The 21,462-nt window shown below is 46.5% G+C and overlaps 1 protein-coding gene across 1 annotated transcript in view; it reads right to left on the reverse strand.

Annotated features, from left to right (window-relative positions):
* Positions 1-8,225: 8,225 nt before the first annotated feature.
* Positions 8,226-21,462, reverse strand: part of LOC120933622 (mitochondrial fission 1 protein-like) — a 34,419-nt gene continuing 21,182 nt past the window's right edge. Inside the window, exons 2-5 of the mRNA XM_040346928.1 lie at positions 16,369-16,501; positions 15,657-15,733; positions 15,199-15,304; positions 8,226-8,674 (exon numbers count right to left, since the gene is read on the reverse strand). Coding sequence (XP_040202862.1) covers positions 8,580-8,674; positions 15,199-15,304; positions 15,657-15,733; positions 16,369-16,501 — 411 coding nt within the window. The 3' untranslated portion in view covers positions 8,226-8,579. The remainder of the gene's footprint in view (positions 8,675-15,198; positions 15,305-15,656; positions 15,734-16,368; positions 16,502-21,462) is intronic.

The raw sequence follows: 21,462 nt of genomic DNA on the forward strand, positions 1-21,462 counted from the left end.
GACTCAGAAAACGGAGCTTGTCTCGTTATTTCTGGGGAAATGGGATGTCTGCTAGATTGTGGAGTGTCAGATGACCTGTCGTGAATGATGGAATGGAAATCGTAAACGGTGGTGACCGTTACAGTGTCATTGGAAGGAGCTGGGCCCCCTTGTTGGTGTCATTGGGAGGAACGTGTCCCCATTGTTGGTGTCATTGGGAGGAACTGGGCCCCATTGTTGGTGTCATTGGGAGGAACTGGGCCCCATTTTTGGTGTCATTGGGAGGAACTGGGCCCCATTGTGGGTGTCATTGGGAGGAACTGGGCCCCATTGTGGGTGTCATTGGAGGAACTAGGCCCCATTGTGGGTGTCATTGGGAGGAACTGAGCCCCATTGTGGGTGTCATTGGGAGGAACTGGGCCCCATTGTGGGTGTCATTGGGAGGAACTGGGCCCCATTGTGGGTGTCATTGGGAGGAACTAGGCCCCATTGCTTATGGCATTGGGAGGAATTGGGCCCCATTGTTGGTGTTATTGGGAGGAATTGGGCCCCATTTTGGATGCCATTGGGAGGAATTGTGCCTCATCTTTGGAGGAATTGTGCCTCTTTATTTGTGTCAGTGGGAAGGGAATTATGTCCCATCAGTGGATGAAAAGAGTGCCCCAAGGCCAAGGGCCAGATAAAAACAAGCAAAGGGCCACATTTGGCCCTCGGGCTGCAGTTTGGAGATCACTGCGATATACCAGAACAATGTGGCACATAATTGTGAAGTGGAAGGAAAATTATAAATGTTTTTCAAACATTTTTACAAATAAATATGTGAAAAGTGTGGGGTACATTTGTACGGCGCCCCCCTGAGTCAATACTTTGTAGAACCTCCTTTCGCTGCAATTACAGCGGCAAGTCTTTTTGGGGATGTCTCCACCAGCTTTGCACATCTAGAGAGGGACATTTCTGCCCATTCTTCTTTGTAAAATAGCTCAAGCTCTGTCAGATTGGATGGAGAGCGTCTGTGAACAGCAATTTTCAAGTTTTGCCACAGATTCTCAATTGGATTTAGGTCTGGACTTTGACAAGTCCATTCTAACACTGATTGGCTGATGAGGGGGACACCCAATACACCCTGAGGGCTCTTTCACACGGAGCGGATCCGTAATTGATCCGCTCCGTTAGCCCGTTTGGCTCAGCGGGGATTCCTCCGTAAATCCCCACTAAGCTGTCGGGGGACAGGGCGGTCCCCGCACACTGTGCAGAGACCGCCCTGTCTTTCCTCCGCTCTCCTCTATGGGGAATCGGATGAATACGGACCGTGTGTCCGTATTCATCCGATCCGTTCCGCCGGACGGAAGAAAAATAGGGTTTTCTTCCGTCCGCAAAAGCGGATCTTTGCGGACGGGGATGGTTGCGGACGTTAGCGGATGCATCATCCGCTAACGTCTGCAATCCCATAGGGATACATTACAAGTCCATAAACGGACTTGTAATAAACGGACCGTTTGTCCGTATGTGTGAAAGGGCCCTGACTCTGCTGCTGCCACCCTTGGCCTGGGGTGGTAACGACACCCCCAGGCGAACATTGGTGGTTACTCCCAGCACAGCCATGGCTGAAACAGAGGCTACATTTGGTCACAATTACACATATCTGAGTCAACTAACACTCAGACCGCCTCTAAATTTAAAGCAGCACCTGCCCAACAGAAGCAGTCCGATGCATATATATATATATATATATATATATATATATATATATATATATATATATATATATATTTGTAAAAAAAAAATTGAAAACCATTTATCATTTTCTTTCCACTTCACAATTATGTGCCACTTTGTGTTGGTCTATCACATAAAATCCCAATAACATACATTTACGTTTTGGTTGTAACATGACATGGAAAATGTCAAGGGGTATGAATACTTTTTCAAGGCACTGTACATATACACCGATCAGCCATAAACTTACGACCACCCACCTCATATTGAGGAGGTTCCCCGTTCTCCACCAAAATAGCCCTGACTCATCAAGGCATGGACACCTCTAGACCTCTGAAGGTATGCTGTGGTATCCGGCACCAAGCCATCAGTAGCAGATGCTTTAAGTCCTGTAAGTTGTGAGTTGGGGACTTCATGGCTCGGACTTGTTTTTCCAGCACATCCTACAGATCCTCGATTGGATTGAGAGCCGGAAAATTTAGGAGGTCAGGTCAGTCAGCACCTCAAACTCGTTGTTATGTTCCTCAAACCATTCTTGAACCATTTTTGCAGTGTGGTAGGGTGCATTATCCTGCAGAAATGCCTTGTACACACGGTCGGGATTCCCGACGGGTGAAGGTCCGTCGGAAATCCCAACAGGATAATCGAAAACCTGCTCTGCTGTACAAACGAGTGGGTTTTCCAACAGGAAAACTCAGATGAGAGCCTTTGGCCGGGAATCCCGGCCGTGTGTATGCTCCATCTGAGTTTTTTCCGACGGGAAAACTGCCGAAAACAGACGGTTTTCTCGTACACACGGCCGTGTTTTCCGGCGGGAAAAAGTCAGCCGGGAATCCCGGCGAGAAAAAAAAAAGAGAGCAGGTTCTCTTTTTTTGTCCGGCAGTTTTTCCGTCGGTTTTTAAATCAACACCTATGGAAAATTTTGAGTATGTTATTTTGTTTTGACTAAGTCTTGACAAATTGGACATCTATTTACTTGACTCATTTTTTTATAAATTTACAGAGAATGTGGAGAATTGTGATTCCAAAATCTAATTTCAATGTATTTTCTAAATGAAATTTAGATTTGATAAACAGTTGTGCTGATATTGTGCAACTTAAACAATTGCAACTGTAACCTTTTTTTTTTTCATATCTTATATTTTTATTTTATCAAAAAAGAGATACATACAAAATAAAATACATATTCCATAAAATTCACCGTTCACCAGATAACACATCGAACTAGACATCTACTTCTGCCTTTTTTATTCTATGGGTTCTCTGCTTTGAGAAATTTCAAAATGTTTTGGGGTTTTAGGTGCCCTTTTAGGTTTTAAAAAAAAAAATCTTTTTTATCAATGTGAAAAAAAAGGGCCAAATTATTCACTGTAGCGGCAGGGTCGCTTTAAGGTAGGTAGACATCTTCCTCTGCAATGGTCTGGTTACGGGTCAGCCAGCCAGTTCATGTTCTTTTAACTGCTTGTAGAGCAGGGCCGCATAAGCAGTTTGGTTGCCCTCAAAGAGCCGGTTGTAACTTGGGTGCACTATGTACAGAGTTCAGGATAAACACTTCGTACAGAGTGCAGGGTTCGGGAGTTCGTTATGTACTGAGTGCAGAGTTCAGGATAAACGCTTCGTACAGAGTGCAGAGTTCAGGATTATACTACTTACAGAGTGCAGAGTTCAGGAGTGCGTTATGTAGAGTGCAGAGTTCAGGATTATGCTACTTACAGAGTGCAGAGTTCAGGAGTGCGTTAGATAGAGTGCAGAGTTCAGGATTATGCTACTTACAGAGTGCAGAGTTCAGGAGTTTGTTATGTACTGAGTGCAGAGTTCAGGATAAACGCTATGTACAGAGTGCAGAGTTCAGGATTATGCTACTTGCCGAGTTCAGGATTATGCTACTTACAGGGTGCAGAAATCTGGAGTGCGCTATGTACAGAATGCAGGGTTTAGCGGTGCACTACATACAGAATGCAGAGTTTATGAGTGCACTGTGTGAAGGGGTCAGGAGTGGGTTACACAGAGTTCAAGGGTGTGTTTCATACACAGTGCAGAGTTTAGTGGTGTCCCATGTACAGAGTGCAGGGTTTAGGGGTGCATCCCATACACAGTGAAGAGTTTGGAACCCCAACACCCACCCCATTCTTCCTTGCATCTCTCTCCTACCTGGCCCGGCTCTAGTACCTCCCTCTGTAGGCTGCTCTGCCTTGCCTTACAGGGAGATCGTACTCTCCTTCAGATTCTGGAGATCAATCCCTGCCGTGAGCGCGTGCAGAGATCTGCGAGTCGCTGAAAGCAAAGCTGTCCCTGGCAGGGAGCACAGATTGTAAGAGATTGGCCATCACATTGGCTCTTCCTCCAGCCAAGACCAGAAAAAAACTAAGAATCAATGAACTGTCAATTTCAACCTTATTACCCACAATGCCAAAGGAAGTCCCCATTCTTAAGCCTGCAGTCCGCCCATCTCTGTGGTTGCAGGTGTCAGTTTAACAACACCCCCCCCCCCATTCTGAAGACAGAAACTGCCCACTCTCTTCACATCAACCGATCATCCTCGTGACAAAAGCCTTTTTTACTGCTATGATTAAGCACTGTGTAACGGTGTGAAACGCGTCAGTTTTTGTTCTAATTTTTGCTGTGGCATGTATTTTTTGTGACCAGTTTTAATAAAAGGAGCGTTTTTTGGAGTGCTGCTGTCCAAGTTATCCCCTATTTTTGCAAAAGCCTTTTCGTGGTGACACGTCGGAATGGAGCATGGTCTGGATGGACTTCCTGTGATCCTGTCCTGGAACAATAAAGTTTGGAGTGCTGTCAGTTTCTTTGTTTGAGCGTTCCACCATGGACCAGAAGAAACATCAAGGCGGCCATTGCCTTCATCTTATTATGCAAATGCTGGGAAAACTTATTGACTCGAGTATAAGCCTAGGTAGGGCAGGGGTGTCCAAACTTTTTTCAAAGAGGGCCAGATTTGATGAAGTGAACATGCGTGAGGGCCGACCATTTTGCCTGACATCCTTTGGACCATTAACATTTGTTCTAAGTGTGTTTGTTTGAGAAACTAATACACTGCCCAACAAGAATTCTCTTGCCTATGTGGCTGTGTGTGGTGAAGAGATGAGCGTGGGTGTGTTATCTGGATATACCGTATTTATCAGCGTATAACACGCACCTTCACTTCAGGAGGGAAGTTTCAGGGGAAAAAAAATGTAAATAAAAAAACTGAAGCAAAATAAGGGTCATTGCCCATCAATGCAGCCTAATCAGTGCCCATCTGCAGCCTCACCATTGCCATGAATGCAGCCTCTCCATTGCCATAAATGTAGCCTGATCGATGCCCATCTGCAAACTCACCATTGCCATGAATGCAGCTTCTCCATTGCCATGAATGCAGCCTGATCGATGTCCATCTGCAGCCTCGGAGGGAGAGGGGGCGGGATAAGCACCAACAGATTACATACAGGAGAATCTCCTATTTACACAGAAGCCTCTTTAATACAATTTCTCCCGCCTCCTATGATAGACAGAGGAGTCGTCCAATGGCAGCCCAGGAGACGGGACTTCCTATTACAGATGTCACGGAGTAAACAGGAGATTCTCCTGTATGTAATTGGACAGCACTCGTTCCCCCCTCTCCCCTCCGAGGCAGCGCCGATAAATACAGTATATATCCAAATTACCAGGGGGGCCACATTAAACTGGAACGGGGGCTGCAATTGGCCCCCTGGACGGACTTTGGACGTGCCTGGTTTAGGATCACTGTATACAGCGCTCTTAAACCGCCCCACTCCCACAACTGCATGCAGCACTTTTTGTAATGTCCCGCAAGCGTGTGAAAGCACTCGGGCTGTCACACTGGGGAGGCACGGAAGGCGGGGTTGTCGGGCCATATATATCTTGCGCTAAAACGCCTTTAGTGTGAAAGGGGTCTTATTGTCAGCTTCCGTCCATATGACAGCTTGCTTACTATTGTGATCTGTGACTGGCTACAGCTAAAATCACATGGTACAGGGTGGCAGCTACCATGTGATAGCTGTTGGCCAATGACAGCATCACAACAAGCTGTCACGAATGGCTTGGTTTACATTGTAATCATGTGAGCGCTAGGATTGGTCACAGCAATCACATGATACAGTGGCTGTACACCGAGTCCACCGGACACAACGGTCAAGGGATTATGCCGCTCCTCGCCCCAGGGTGGATGTGCGTCACAACCTACCATTACATCGCAGTGCCTGCAGCAGTAAATGTACAAGTGGATGTAAACCCCTCTCATCCTTTCTAAACTACTGCCATAGTGCTGATCTATAAGGATATAGATGCCCCCTGCATGTATCCTTACCTGTCAAATGTCTCCCCTCTGTCCGTTACAAGAACTGAAAGATTCTGTGGGTGGGTCTGTTGTCTGGAGCTCTGTGGGTGGAGTCGTGATGTCAGTAGACTCCCCGCCCACCTTTACACTCCTCTTACACTGAATTCTGCTATGATCAGGAACATCCAGTCAAAAGCCAGAAAAGTAACCACATGACTTCAGAAAAGGAGTGGGGGTGGGAATTAAAAAAAGAATGCCTGTCTCCAGGCTAGTGCATGAGATATGTAAATAACCTGTCATTCACAGCAAGGGGGCGGAACGGACTAAGATTTTTCTCTGTAGGTCTGTTTTATTTCACTGAACAATAAAAGAGGATTACTCAGAGCTGGATTAACTCTGTGTGGCAAGACTGGGCACAGAGGATAGGAAATCTTTTACTCTACATTGTTACATCCACTTTAAGCTCCAGTCCAGTGACTATGCCTAGGCTGAGATGATGTCATCAGTCTGCTGCAGGCAGGAGGCGGCAGTCCCCCACTCTTCTCTTCCCCAGTGATAAGACTGAAAGAAGGTGAGGGGCTGATCTGTGAAGCCAAGAACTGTACAGGCACCAGGATTTGTAGGATTATGTCATCTTTTTTGAGAAGCAGATGGTGACCCTGGATGATGCTGGTGACTTGTCGGTATTGTTTCCCTATCCAGACGGTTCCTGTAAGGACTGTGCAGGCGCAATCCTTGCCGACGGAAATCTCCGAACCTCGGCCGGCATCCAGGCTCATTCCTTATCATCCCCGTTGATTGGAGATTGTTAAAAAAAAAAAAAAAAAAAAAAAAAAGAGCCAGGAGGCCGAGCGACCAGACGTGAGGTTGACTGGCCACTTTCCTCAAATTCCACGTCGCCCTGGATGCCGGCCGAGGTTTGGAAATTTTCGTCGGCATTGATTGCACCTGCGCAGTCCTTACAGGAACCATCCTGATAGCCGGAACCATATTGGCAGATCACCGGAACAAACATGGCTCTCTCCTACTGGAGAGATAAGCAAATGAAGGCATTGGCAGGGGGGAGTACCGTGATTTCTGTGAGTGGCAATACATACCTGGGAGGTGTTACATTTTGTTGATAAAAACATTTTAGTCAACTAACTTATTAACCACTTCCCGACCGCCGCATGTAGATATACGTCGGCAGAATGGCACGGACAGGCACATGCACGTACCTGCCTAGACGTGGGTCAGGGGTCCGATTGCTCGGGGGGCGATCCGGGACGACGGCGCGGCTATTCGTTTCTAGCCGTTCCGTCGCGATCGCTCCCCGGAGCTGAAGAACGGGGAGAGCCGTATGTAAACACGGCTTCCCTGTGCTTCACTGTGGCGGCTGCATCGATCGAGTGATCCCTTTTATAGGGAGACTCAATCGATGACGTCAGTCCTACAGCCACACCCCCCTACAGTTGTAAACACACACAAAGTGAACACTAACTCCTACAGCGCCCCCTGTGTTTAACTCCCAAACTGCAACTGTCATTTTCACAATAAACAATGCAATTTAAATGCATTTTTTGCTGTGAAAATGACAATGGTCCCAAAAATGTGTCAAAATTGTCCGAAGTGTCCGCCATAATGTCGCAGTCACGAAAAAAATCGCTGATCGCCGCCATTAGTAGTAAAAAAAAAAAAAAATAATTAAAATGCAATAAAACTATCCACTATTTTGTAAACGCTATAAATTTTGCGCAAACCAACCGATAAACGATTATTGCGATTTTTTTACCAAAAATAGGTAGAAGAATACGTATCGGCCTAAACTGAGGGAAAAATAAATGTTTATATGTTTTTGGGGGATATTTATTATAGCAAAAAGTAAAAAATATTGAATTTTTTTCAAAATTGTCGCTGTATTTTGTTTATAGCGCAAAAAATAAAAACCGCAGAGGTGATCAAATAACACCAAAAGAAAGCTCTATTTGTGGGGAAAAAAAGGACGCCAATTTTGTTTGGGACCTACGTCGCACGACCGCGCAATTGTCTGTTAAAGCGATGCAGTGCCGAATTGTAAAAACCCCTTGGGTCATTTAGCAGCATATTGGTCCGGGGCTTAAGTGGTTAATGAGACAGATAAATGCCTGAATCGGCTGCAAAATTTCTGGCCACGCCTCGGCTATAATAAGCTCCGCCCATTTACACTACAACACACAGGAAAAAAAAAAAAAAAAAAAAGACTTGGGGCCACAACGGGGAAGAGATAAATAATTATAATTATTTCCAAAACAGCCGAGAATAGATAGTGCAAGTATATTAGAAAACATCTTCAAATAATTTACTTCCGGGGTGGACGTCTCCTCGAAGAGCCGCGTTATTCTAAGCTGTACGGCACGATATAAGCCGGAGGACAAGGACGGTGTGGAGCAGAATGTCTGTGGATCACAGTGATTGGCCGGTTGGATTCTGGAAGGTTTTATAGGAGGAAAGGACCCGACTCCGCTGCTACAATCATTTCTGACGTCCCCCGAATTGTGCGATTACAAAGAAAAGGTTTTTGGTTACTACGGGGTTAAACAGAAAAACAAGGCTTTGGCTAGCAACATGTTTTTTATTTAGATTTGGCGATGGCCAGACCGATCAGGCCGGCGAGTCCCGCCACTCCGATCGCCATTCCGCCGACGATGGCCATGCCGACGAGCCCCTCTGGAAGAAGATGGAGAGAATTGGGTGTGAGTACATGAAGGATTAAAAAGAGTAAAAACTCTAAAAAAAAAAAAAAAACCGATGGACTTTGTGGGCATAAACATGAGGCAGTAAATTATAAAAAGAAAAGAAGAAGGGGTATATCATTAACAAATATAATACAATAAAAAAAATAAAAAAAAAAGGGGGGGGGGGTATTATATGTGTTAATGATATACCCCTTTTTTTTTTTTTTTGTATTATATGTGTTAATGATATACAATATAAAAAAAAAAAGGAGGGTATATCATTAACACATATAATACAATGAAAAAAAAAAGGGAATATCATTAACACATATAATACAATAACAATTAAAATAAAAAAGGGTATATCATTAACACACATAATACCCCCCCCTTTTTTTTATTGTATTATATGTGTTAATGATATAATACAATAAAAATTAAAATAAAAAAGGGTATATCATTAACACATATAATACCCCCCTTTTTTTTTATTGTATTATATGTGTTAATGATATTCCTTTTTTTTATTTATTTTTTATTGTATTATATTTGTTAATGATATTCCCTTTTTTTTTCATTGTATTATATGTTTTATTGATATAATACAATAAAAATTAAAATAAAAAAGGGTATATCAATAAAACATATAATACAATGAAAAAAAAGGGAATATCATTAACAAATATAATACAATAAAAAATAAATAAAAAAAAAAAGGAATATCATTAACACATATAATACAATAAAAAAAAGGGGGTATTATATATGTGTTAATGATATACCCTTCTTTTTTTTATTGTATTATATATGTGTTAATGATATACCCCCTCCCCCCTTTTTTTTTAATTGTATATAATTAACACATATAATACAATAAAAAAAGAAAAGGGGAATATCATTGACGCATATAATACAATAAAAATTAAAATAAAAAAAGGGAATATCATTAACACATATACCCTTTTTTATTTTAATTGTTATTGTATTATATGCGTCAATGATATTCCCTTTTTTTTAAAAATTTTTTTATTGTATTATATGTGTTAATGATATAATACAATAACAATTAAAATAAAAAAGGGTATATCATTAACACATATAATACAATAAAAACAAAAAAAACACACAGACACCACCCTTAACTTGACAAGGTCAACAGATGCCCAATAGCACAAAAACATTGAGGCATGGATCCTTGCAAAGTTATAGTAGATCCGTAACTCACATGGAATTGGTGTGCATGTACCAACAAATTGGGTCCATGATCCCCTCCATGCTAGCGTGTCAACGCGTTTCGCAACATAAACTGCTTCCTCAGGACATACTGGGAAGGTTTTGCTTGACCTCAAGAAACAGGTATGGGGTGACGTAACAGACTAGGAGCCGATTTGGTCTGTCCACAACTCAGAGTATTAACCACTTGTCACGCATAAATATGCCGCTTTGAATTTCCTGTCGAGCGGGCGCAATCTCCTTCCCCGCGGACTCTATGTCCGCCGGTGTCCCACGATCGTGTCCTGGAACTGCAAGGCATTTCCCTGTTCTGCCTAGTGACAGGACACTGATCGTCTGCTCCCTCTCATCGGGAGCAGCGATGACTGTCGTGTCACTTGTAGCCACGCCCCCACACAGTTAGAATCACTCCATAGGACACACTTAACCCCTTTCCTTGCCCCCTAGTGGTTAACCCAGGCGAGGGCAAACCCCTGTTTTGAAACTACAAGTCCCATGAGACATTGCAAGACCCTGACAATCACAGGCATGACTCCTAGAGGCAGAGGCATGATGGGATTTGCAGTTTCACCACAGCTGGAGGGCCGAGATTGCCCACCCCTGGGTTAACCCCTTCCCTGCCAGTGACATTTACACAGTAATTAGTGCATTTTTATAGCACCGATCGCTGTATAAATGACAATGGTCCCAAAATAGCGTCAAAAGTGTCTGATGTGTCCGCCATAATGTCGCAGTCCTGATAAAAATCACTAATCGCCGCCATTAGTAGTAAAAAAAAAAAAAAAAAAAAAAAAATTATAATAAAAACGCCATAAAACTATCCCCTATTTTGTAGACGCTATAACTTTTGCGCAAACCGATCAATAAACAATTTTTTTTACCAAAAATATAGAATAATACGTATCAGCCTAAACTGAATATTTTTTTTTTTTTGGGGGGGATATTTATTATAGCAAAAAATATTGCTTTTTTTTTTCTCAAAAATTTCACTTTTTTTGTTTAGAACGCAAAAAAAAAAAAAAAAAGCAGAGGTGATCAAATACCACCAAAAGAAATCTCTATTTGTGGGAAAAAAAGACGTCAAATTTGTTTGGGAGCCACGTCGCACGACCGCGCAATTGTCAGAGCGACGCAGCGCCGATTTGCAAAAAAGTGCTCTGGTCTTTGGCCAGCCAAATGGTCCGGGGCTGAAGTGGTTAAAATGCCTGCATTATCCCAGTATGTTTTTGGTAAGTGCACCTTAGGCCAAAACTTGATTTTATTTTTTTGGAGTTTTGGATAAAAGTGATGAAGGGTTAGAGCTCATTTTTTTTTCATATAAATCTCATTACTTGATTGCTGTATTTCACATTCGGGAATGCAGATGCGCCCTCTAGTGGTCACCAATATAACAACAAAATAGGATTTGCCCATGGGTTGAAGGAAATAAAAAAAATTGCTCGATTCCCCCATCAACTCACTCAGTCAGTGTTGATGGGGGGTTTTGGTGGGAGGGGGGTGTTGATGGGGGGTGTTGGTGGGAGGGGAGTGTTGATGGGGGGTGTTGATGGGAGGGGAGTGTTGATGGGGGGTTTTGGTGGGAGGGGGGTGTTGATGGGGAGTGTTGATGGGGGGTTGTTGATGGGGGGTTTTGGTGGAAGGGGGGGTGTTGATGGGGGGTTTTGGTGGGTTATGATGGGGGGTTTTGGTTGGAGGTGGGGGGGTGTTGATGGGTTTTGGTGGGGGGGGTGTTGATGGGGGGTTTTGGTGGGAGGGGGGTGTTGATGGGGGGTTTTGGTGGGAGGGGGGTGTTGATGGGGGGTTTTGGTGGGTTATGATGGGGGGTTTTGGTTGGAGGTGGGGGGGTGTTGATGGGTTTTGGTGGGGGGGGGTGTTGATGGGGGGTTTTGGTGGAAGGGGGGGTGTTGATGGGGGGTTTTGGTGGGTTATGATGGGGGGTTTTGGTTGGAGGTGGGGGGGTGTTGATGGGTTTTGGTGGGGGGGGTGTTGATGGGGGGTTTTGGTGGAAGGGGGGGTGTTGATGGGAGGGGGGGGTGTTGATGGGAGGGGGGGGTGTTGATGGGAGGGGGGTGTTGGTGGGGGGGGGGGGTGTTGGTGGGGGGTTTTGGTGGGAGGGGGGGGTGTTGATGGGAGGGGGGTGTTGATGGGGGGTGTTGGTGGGAGGGGGGGGGTGTTGATGGGAGGGGGGTGTTGGTGGGGGGGTTTTGGTGGGAGGGGTTTCCCATATGTCAGAATACAATGATCACTGCCGATACTTAGAGCCGGGATCGCATGGAAATAACTTGACAGGCTAGTTGTACTGAAGTCGATCAATGGATTGACTTCAGTAACAACCAGCCTGCCCACAGTTGAATCAAAATTCAGCCAGTTCCTGCTCAACCAACCAAATTTCAATCCGTCTATTACACGTTTATCACCCTCTAAAGAACGACTGGTGAATCGTTTTTCAGAGAGCGTTTGAGATTTTGCTTAGGAGGCAATGTCACCTTCTCACTGCCCGTTTACCCCGCACCGCAACCACATGCATGACTCGCAACTGTGGCGAGGCCCAATGTAGGGGGAGGTGTTTGTGAACTACAAAACAAGGGATTTCCCAGCTCACTTACCGGCCAGCCTGCAAAACAACCAAATTGTCCCGTCTAACAGTTTACGTTAAAATAGAGAGATTTGTTTGCACAAGTTTAAAGGGGTTGTAAAGGTAAAACATTTTTCCCCTAAATATCTTCCTTTACCTTAGTGCAGTCCTCCTTCACTTACCTCATCCTTCCATTTTGCTTTTAAATGTCCTTATTTCTTCTGAGAAATTCTCACTTCCTGTTCTTCTGTCTGTAACTCCACACAGTAATGCGAGGCTTTCTCCCTGGTGTGGAGTGTCGTGCTCGCCCCCTCCCTTGGACTACGGGAGAGTCAGGACGCCCACTAACACACAGCTCCTTTCTCTATCTGCAACGTAGAGAGCGTCCTGACTCTCCCGTAGTCCAAGGGAGGGGGCGAGCACACCACTCCACACCAGGGAGAAAGCCTCGCATTACTGTGTGGAGTTACAGATATAGGTTAGGGGCGATGGGCACCGTGCTGTAAAGGGCAGTTATAGGTCGGGGCTGTTGCCGTATTCTTTGTACAGTTGGATGAATTGGGTGCGGAGAGACACACCGGATGCCTTCACTGCCATTGTGCCACCGCTGGGCATTCCTGTGCCTTTAAGGAGGGGTGGGCTCCCTCCAGGCATACCCACCCTTTACCTATCCATTGATCTATGTGCTCCTACTATGGGGGCTCTGGAAATGATAGAATTGGGACCGCCGTATATACAGAGACCCCTCGGCGTGGGCACTGCGGCTTCCGCATAGATCTGTGCAAAAAAATCCCTCCGTTTTTAATGGAAACTGTCAGATGGGAGAATTTGGTTGTTGCAGGCTGGCTGGTCAGTGAGCTGGGAATTTTTTTATTTATTTTTTGTGATGCGTGTTGCTATTTTTTTTTGTACAGTTTGGAGGTGTTTTGTAGTCCAAGTTTAGACTTCAACACAGGACAGCGCAATTTCTGATCAGATCAATGGATTTTTTTTGCACAGATCTAGAAAAACACTTTCAGTGTTCTAATAAAACAGATCGCGGTGCGAGTTTACATTCTCTTTATCTTTAGCTTTGTTCATACAGGTCCACTATAATCTCCCCTCCCCCCCGAGGTGTGTTCTGCTTCCCCAGGCCTCAAGTCACAGCTTATAGACTCCGTCCATGTGACGGCACCGGGGGGCAATGATTTCCCAGCACTGTCACATGACGCGTCTCCTCCGTCCCCAGAGGCACCAATACGTTTACTTTGATGATTGGAGCAAAGAATAGAAGAGTATGTGCTGCTGGGGGATGGGGGCACTTCTCTGGTCCCCCTCCCCCTCCCAGTCATCAACATGCCAAGAACATTTTTAAATGAAACCAATTTCCATGACATGCCTTATTTTACATCTGGGTCCCCATCGGACTCTCCCCTTACCTCAGGGTCCCCATCGGACTCTCCCCTTACCTCAGGGTCCCCATCGGACTCTCCCCTTACCTCAGGGTCCCCATCGGAATCTCCCCTTACCTCAGGGTCCCCATCGGAATCTCCCCTTACCTCAGGGTCCCCATCAGGCTCTCCCCTTACCTCGGGGTCCCCATCAGGCTCTCCCCTTACCTCGGGGTCCCCATCAGGCTCTCCCCTTACCTCGGGGTCCCCATCAGGCTCTCCCCTTACCTCGGGGTCCCCATCAGGCTCTCCCCTTACCTCGGGGTCCCCATCAGGCTCTCCCCTTACCTCGGGGTCCCCATCAGGCTCTCCCCTTACCTCGGGGTCCCCATCAGGCTCTCCCCTTACCTCGGGGTCCCCATCAGGCTCTCCCCTTACCTCGGGGTCCCCATCAGGCTCTCCCCTTACCTCGGGGTCCCCATCAGGCTCTCCCCTTACCTCGGGGTCCCCATCAGGCTCTCCCCTTACCTCGGGGTCCCCATCAGGCTCTCCCCTTACCTCGGGGTCCCCAACAGGCTCTCCCCTTACCTCGGGGTCCCCAACAGGCTCTCCCCTTACCTCAGGGTCCCCAACAGGCTCTCCCCTTACCTCATGCTTCCCATCAGAGTCCCCCCCCCTTACATCAGAGTCCCCCCCCCCTTACATCAGAGTCCCCCCCCCCTTACATCAGAGTCCCCCCCCCCTTACATCAGAGTCCCCCCCCCCTTACATCAGAGTCCCCCCCCCTTACATCAGAGTCCCCCCCCCCCTTACATCAGAGTCCCCCCCCCCTTACATCAGAGTCCCCCCCCCCTTACATCAGAGGACACACAACTAAAACCAGCTTCAGGACAAATAAAACTTTGTATCAATCCAGACATGTCCTGCAGTTCTTTGGAGACCCCTGGGCTAGATAATGCTGGATGTCCTCCATCCACGAAATGAGGTGGGATCTATCTGACTTTCTGCAGCTTCTAATGTACATTGTGAAAAGCTCACAGTGTTCAGCGAAAGCAGAGCAAGCCATTTCAGTCCACGAGAGGAGCCGTTACAACTGTGCAAGTCTGGAGGGAAGGCCAAATGTCAGCTTTAGCTACAGAGCTCTGTTATGAAGCGGTTATGCACACTCAGGAGATGGTGGGTGTTAGATCATGGAGGGTCAGAGGTCAGAAGTTGGGCATAGCAACAACTGCCAGTCTCCAGGGGACCTCTCACCTCCGACTACCATTCTTAGGTCAGCCCAGGTTAATGCAATATCAGAAATCGCTGCCCCCCCCCCCGTATCATCATCCTGCTCACCTTTCTGCATCTTCTTCTCGATGACCTTCTCCAGCTCCTGGGCCTGAGTGTTTTTGGGTTCTTTGTGAAGAAGTGTGCGGACGTACTTCAGAGCCTTCTCATATTCCTGGAAAGTGGAGGACAATAAAAGTTACGCCAAAATTTACATCCCACACCTTCCAAGCCCTATATAGCTTAGCCACTTGAGATCCGTGCTATAGCCAAATGACGGCCACAGCGCGGACCTGAATTGCCGGGAGGCCGTCAGACGTCCTCCCCTTTGCACGCACCCCCTGCAGTCACTGAGACTCGGGTGATCACAGAACCGAGTAAGGGGCCAAAAATATGTATATATAATTTTTTTTTTTAATTATTACATTAATAATAAAAATATATAACAAATGTAAATAAAAATTAATAAAAAAAAAAAAAAAAAGAAGAAACAGAATCTAGATTTTTGCACTTTTGAACCCGCTCACCTTTAACCTGTGATGGGCTACAGACAGGTAGAAGAGATAATCCCGCTGTTCATCTTTATTTGCCTTTGGCAAAAGATCTGTAAAAACACAGAAAAGCACTAATATCAGTTATATCTGGAGAGCGGTGATGTCACTCCTGTATAATATATCTGGAGAGCGGTGATGTCACTCCTGTATAATATATCTGGAGAGCGGTGATGTCACTCCTGTATAATATATCTGGAGAGCGGTGATGTCACTCCTGTATAATATATCTGGAGAGCGGTGGTGTCACTCCTGTATAATATATCTGGAGAGCGGTGGTGTCACTCCTGTATAATATATCTGGAGAGCGGTGGTGTCACTCCTGTATAATATATCTGGAGAGCGGTGATGTCACTCCTGTATAATATATCTGGAGAGCGGTGAGGTCACTCCTGTATAATATATCTGGAGAGCGGTGGTGTCACTCCTGTATAATATATCTGGAGAGCGGTGATGTCACTCCTGTATAACATAACTTTTTATAAATACTTAAAACGAATGCACCGACATTTCCAAATCCTGCGTCAGCATCTATCGGGTCTCTCTAATACCGACACGGCTCCATAGCCAATCACTGTGACCTGTATAATACATTTCCTCATAGGAGAAGAACTCTTACAAAGCATTCTGGGTGATGCATTATAACAGGTTTATAAAGATTCTTCCCGATGGCCCGAGTATCGCTCACCTTCTAGAAGCCCCACCCCTTTCTGAATGTCGGCGGAGTACTTGCTGCGAATCAGACACCAGGCGTACTCAAACTGCGTCCCCTTACTCAGCGATCCCGAAGTCAGCTCAGCCAAGTACTTCTTCTCAAATCTCTGCAAAACAAAAAAAAAAGTATTAAAAGATTATAACAGACTCTGCCTAAAACGTATTACACAGCTGGTGTCCCCGATGGAGAAATTTCTCATCATTTCCTATACTGACAGGAAGTGAGAGCGAATATCTCCAGCAGAGACAAAACTAAATTATGAGAACCTGAGGATCCAACTCTTCCCCACTCCCAAAATGCCATAAAAAGTTTTGCCTGGAGTTGGGCAGAGGATCCGGCAACACCCGATGGAGATGGGGAATGTGAAGCAGCTGGCTTACTTGCCTGTCTTCCGGCGTCCCTTTCATTGGCTCCTGACTTTCCCTACTGCACGAGGTGGGTTCATCATGTCTTTCCTCCCAGCTTTAACTTGCGGGCAACAAGTACCGCCACCATTTCTCCTCTCCTTGGCTAGTGTTCTGGTTGCTGGACAACTGGACGCAGCCTCCTACTTCCACCGAGTCTTTACTCACTGCTATGCTTTAGGCTCTGCCTGTCCTGACTGTCACAGGAGGTGCCTTCTTTAGACCTCATTAAACTGTGCCTCTGTTTTCATGCTGACCAAGTCCACCTGTATCTATGACCGTTTGTTAATGTTATGTACCTTTGTAACGCTTAACGGATACATCTCCTGTCTGCTGCCTGCCCTGACCTTAGCTAAATGTAATGGATACTTCTCCTGCCTGCCTTGACCTTAGTTAGATATTATGGATACATCTCCTGTCTGCTGCCTGCCCTGACCTTAGTTAGATATTATGGATACATCTTCTGTCTGCTGCCTGCCCTTAGCTACGTTTAATAAATACATCTGTCTGTTGCCTGCCCTGATCTCAGACATTTTTAATGAATACTTCTGTCTGTTCCCTGCCCTGACCTTAGCTAGATGTAATGGATACTTTTCCGGTTTGCTGCTTGCCCCGACCTTAGCCAGATTTAAGGCCCCTTTCACACGACGGACCGTTCAGGTCCGCCTGTCAGTTTTGATGGAGGACCTGAACGGCTGCTCCATGCAGTCCTATAGAGCGTCAGATGTCAGCGGAGACATGTCCGCTGACATCCGACCCGATCCGATCAAATCAAACATATGGCGATACGTCCATATCCATCCATGGCAGATCGGGTGAGATCCGATGAAAACAGACATGCTGTTCGTTTTCATCAGATCGCTCCATAGGAATCAGGGGCGCTGCACAAGCCCCTCCCCGCGCAGTGAGCAGAGAGGAGCTTTTCATCAACCGGCTCAGTGGAGATCTGCGGACTGATCTCCTGCTGAGCTGGTGGACTCCGTAGCGAGTCCACCTCGTGTGTAACTGGCCTTTAGGATACATCTCCTGTCTGCCCTTAGCTACGTTTAATAAATACTTCTGTCTGTTGCCTGCCTCGATCACAGCTATGTTTGATGGATACTTCTGTCTGCTGCCTGCCCTGACCTTTGCTGGATTTAATGGATATTTCCCATCTGTTTCCTGTCCTGACCTTAGCTACAGTCAATGGGTACTTCTGTCTGTTGAGTACCCTGACTTTTGCTACATTCAAATGGATTCTTGTCCTGTAGCTGCCTTCCTGAGCTCCATTTAACAGATACATCTCCTGTCTGCTGCCTGCCCTGACACGATGTTTGCTACTTTACCAGATGTCTCCATATGCTGCCTGCCCTGACACGATGTTTGCTACTTTACCAGATGTCTCCATATGCTGCCTGCCCTGACACGATGTTTGCTACTTTACCAGATGTCTCCATATGCTGCCTGCCCTGACACGATGTTTGCTACTTTACCAGATGTCTCCATATGCTGCCTGCCCTGACACGATGTTTGCTACTTTACCAGATGTCTCCATATGCTGCCTGCCCTGACACGATGTTTGCTACTTTACCAGATGTCTCCATATGCTGCCTGCCCTGACACAATGTTTGCTACTTTACCAGATGTCTCCATATGCTGCCTGCCCTGATGTTTGCTGATCCCACAGATTGCCTCCACTGCCCGCCTTCAATCCCAGCTTCTCCAAACTGACTTTCCGCCATTGCAGTACATTACGTCTACTCTTCCACCTTGGGTCCACTAGTGACAATCTACAGTCAGAGTAAATAATTTCTTGTATTAAGCCCTGAAGGCAACTAGTACTATAAGCCCTAAGGCTAAGTGGACTAATAAAGGTGAAGATACAACACAATTTCCTCTGACTGCATTGTCTGCCTTTGGACCGTACAGGGAAGTCTCTGAAAAGGCTATAGGATCAGAGGGCAACATAATTACAGGTTGCAACCTTGGGCGGTTGGCTAATGTAAAGCTCAAGGTAAGGCCTCATATTAATAAAACCCAGGTAAAGGCCGGATGACTGGAGGTCACCCAATTCACCGTAGGAAGGCAGCAGGAACAGATTGAAGAGCCGAGTTCCAGCAGCTGCAGCGGGAAGACGCTACTTCAAAAGCTGAATGGCGAGTGTGACATTCTACCAAGTAGATGACATCAGCGCTCAGTCCATCAGTAATAGAGTGGCATTCCAGGCTGGAACTAACTAAGCTTAAAACAGCTCCCACCCCCCATTCTTACTCCTAGACTAAACTATCCTGTAGAAGGAAGATGCATATACTTTGCTATGCCCAGGGTACTCCAATCTGGTCATGTGATCGGCTTCCAGCTTCAATGTAGAGGGACAGCTGGCAATGGATGCCCCATAGAAAGCATACTGGGGGAGGTCATTCCCCAGGCATTCCATCCGTTGTTGGCGTTCTTTCCTCTCACCTGAAGCCAGGCCGATGGGGAAATCATGTGACCGGGCCCAAGTACCCTGAGAATAGATAAGTATCATCATCTTCCTTCTACAGGGTAGTTAGTATAGGTGCTAGAATGGGGTGGGAGCAGTTTTAAGCTCAAGTTTTAGCCTAGAATTCCACTTTAACTGCAGAAACTGGGAAATTTAAAAGTTGCCCGGCGTTCAGGTAAAAGAGGGAGCGCCTGGTGCTTAGCCAAAATGGAATATCCATGAAATGAGTCTGAGACAGCCCAGGGCTCAGCCCGACCAGCCTACTCATTGAGTCTTCAGAGACAGGGATAGCTCGGTCATCAGCCTGATTGAACTACTCATTGAGCGAGTCTTAAGACACACAGGTTAGCCCAAGGCCTAGCTTTGTCGGCCTACTCATTTAGTGAGTCCACACACACACACACACACACACACACACAGCTCAGGGCTCAGCCCGGTTGGACTACTCATTGAGTGGGTATTCAGACACACAGGTTAGTCTAGGGCTTAGCCCAGTCTGCTTCAGTGTTCAGTGATTCTTCAGACACACAGGTTAGGCCAAGTCTCAGCTTGGTTGGTCTACTCATTAAATGAGTCTTTAGACACACAGCTTAGTGCAGGGGACAGCCTTCTCATTGAGTCTTCAGAGACAGGGACAGCTTGGTCGTCAGCCTGACTGAACTACTCATTGAACGAGTCTTCAGACACACAGGTTAGCTAAAGGCCCAGCTTGGTCGGCCTACTCATTTAGTGAGTCTACACACACACACACAGCTCAGCCCGGTCGGATAACTCATTGAGTGGGTCTTCAGACACACAGGTTAGTCTAGGGCTTAGCCCAGTCCGCTTCAGCGAGTCTTCAGACACACAGGTTAATCCAGGGCTCAGCCTGGTCGGCATACTCGTTGAGTGAGTCTTCAGACATACAGGTTAGTCCAGGGCCCAGCACGGTTAGCCTACTCGTTGAGTGAGTCTTCAGACACACAGGTTGGCCTACTCGTTGCGTGAGTCTTCAGACACACAGGTTGGTCCAGGGCTCAGCCTGGTCGGCATACTCATTGAGTGAGTCTTCAGACATACAGGTTAGTCCAGGGCTCAGCACGGTTGGCCTACTCGTTGAGTGAGTCTTCAGACACACAGGTTGGTCCAGGGCTCAGCACGGTTGGCCTACTCGTTGAGTGAGTCTTCAGACACACAGGTTGGTCCAGGGCTCAGCCTGGTCGGCATACTCATTGAGTGAGTCTTCAGACATACAGGTTAGTCCAGGGCTCAGCACGGTTGACCTACTCGTTGAGTGAGTCTTCAGACACACAGGTTGGTCCAGGGCTCAGCACAGTTGGCCTACTCGTTAAGTGAGTCTTCAGACACACAGGTTGGTCCAGGGCTCAGCCTGGTCGGCATACTCATTGAGTGAGTCTTCAGACATACAGGTTAGTCCAGGGCTCAGCACGGTTGGCCTACTCGTTGAGTGAGTCTTCAGACACACAGGTTGGTCCAGGGCTCAGCACGGTTGGCCTACTCGTTGAGTGAGTCTTCAGACACGCAGGTTGGTCCAGGGCCTGGTCGGCATACTCATTGAGTGCATCTTCAGAGATGCAGGTAGCCCAAGGCTCAGCCTTGTTGGTCCAGTCATTAGGTGAGTCTTCAGCGACACAGACAGCATATGGTTCAGCCCGATTGGCCCAATCGTTGAGTACACACAGACAGAAGTATAAACCTGATGGGGACTTCAATTCTTCTCCACTCTATTCAGCATTTCATAATAAGTGTTGCCTGCAGTTGCGCTTTCAATAAAGCCAAATGGCAAAACAAATTGAAATCAAACTTCACAGAAAGCAGAAATGAGTCAGCCCTGGGCAGGGAGCGGAGGGCACGGAGTGATTCAGAGGCCGAACCTTCGTATTGTCTGTGTCGGATGAGGACATGCGGGGACATCTCCACCAACGTGACACTGTTTACTCAGCGGGCAAGTAATACGTCAATGACAACGCTGGGCAAGGATTAAGAAAGATTTGTTAACCCCTTCCAACTCAACCCTGGCATCTCTTTAACCACTTAAGCTCCGGACCAATACGCTGTCTAAAGACCAGAGGTGTTTTTACAATTTGGCAATGCGCTGCTTTAACTGGTAATTGCGCGGTCATGCAATGTTGTACCGAAACGAAACTTGCGTCCTTTTCTTCCCACAAATAGAGCTTTATTTTGATGGTATTTGATCGC

This window comes from Rana temporaria, chromosome 3 (genome assembly GCF_905171775.1).
Source record: "Rana temporaria chromosome 3, aRanTem1.1, whole genome shotgun sequence".
Taxonomy (NCBI): Eukaryota; Metazoa; Chordata; class Amphibia; order Anura; family Ranidae; genus Rana; species Rana temporaria.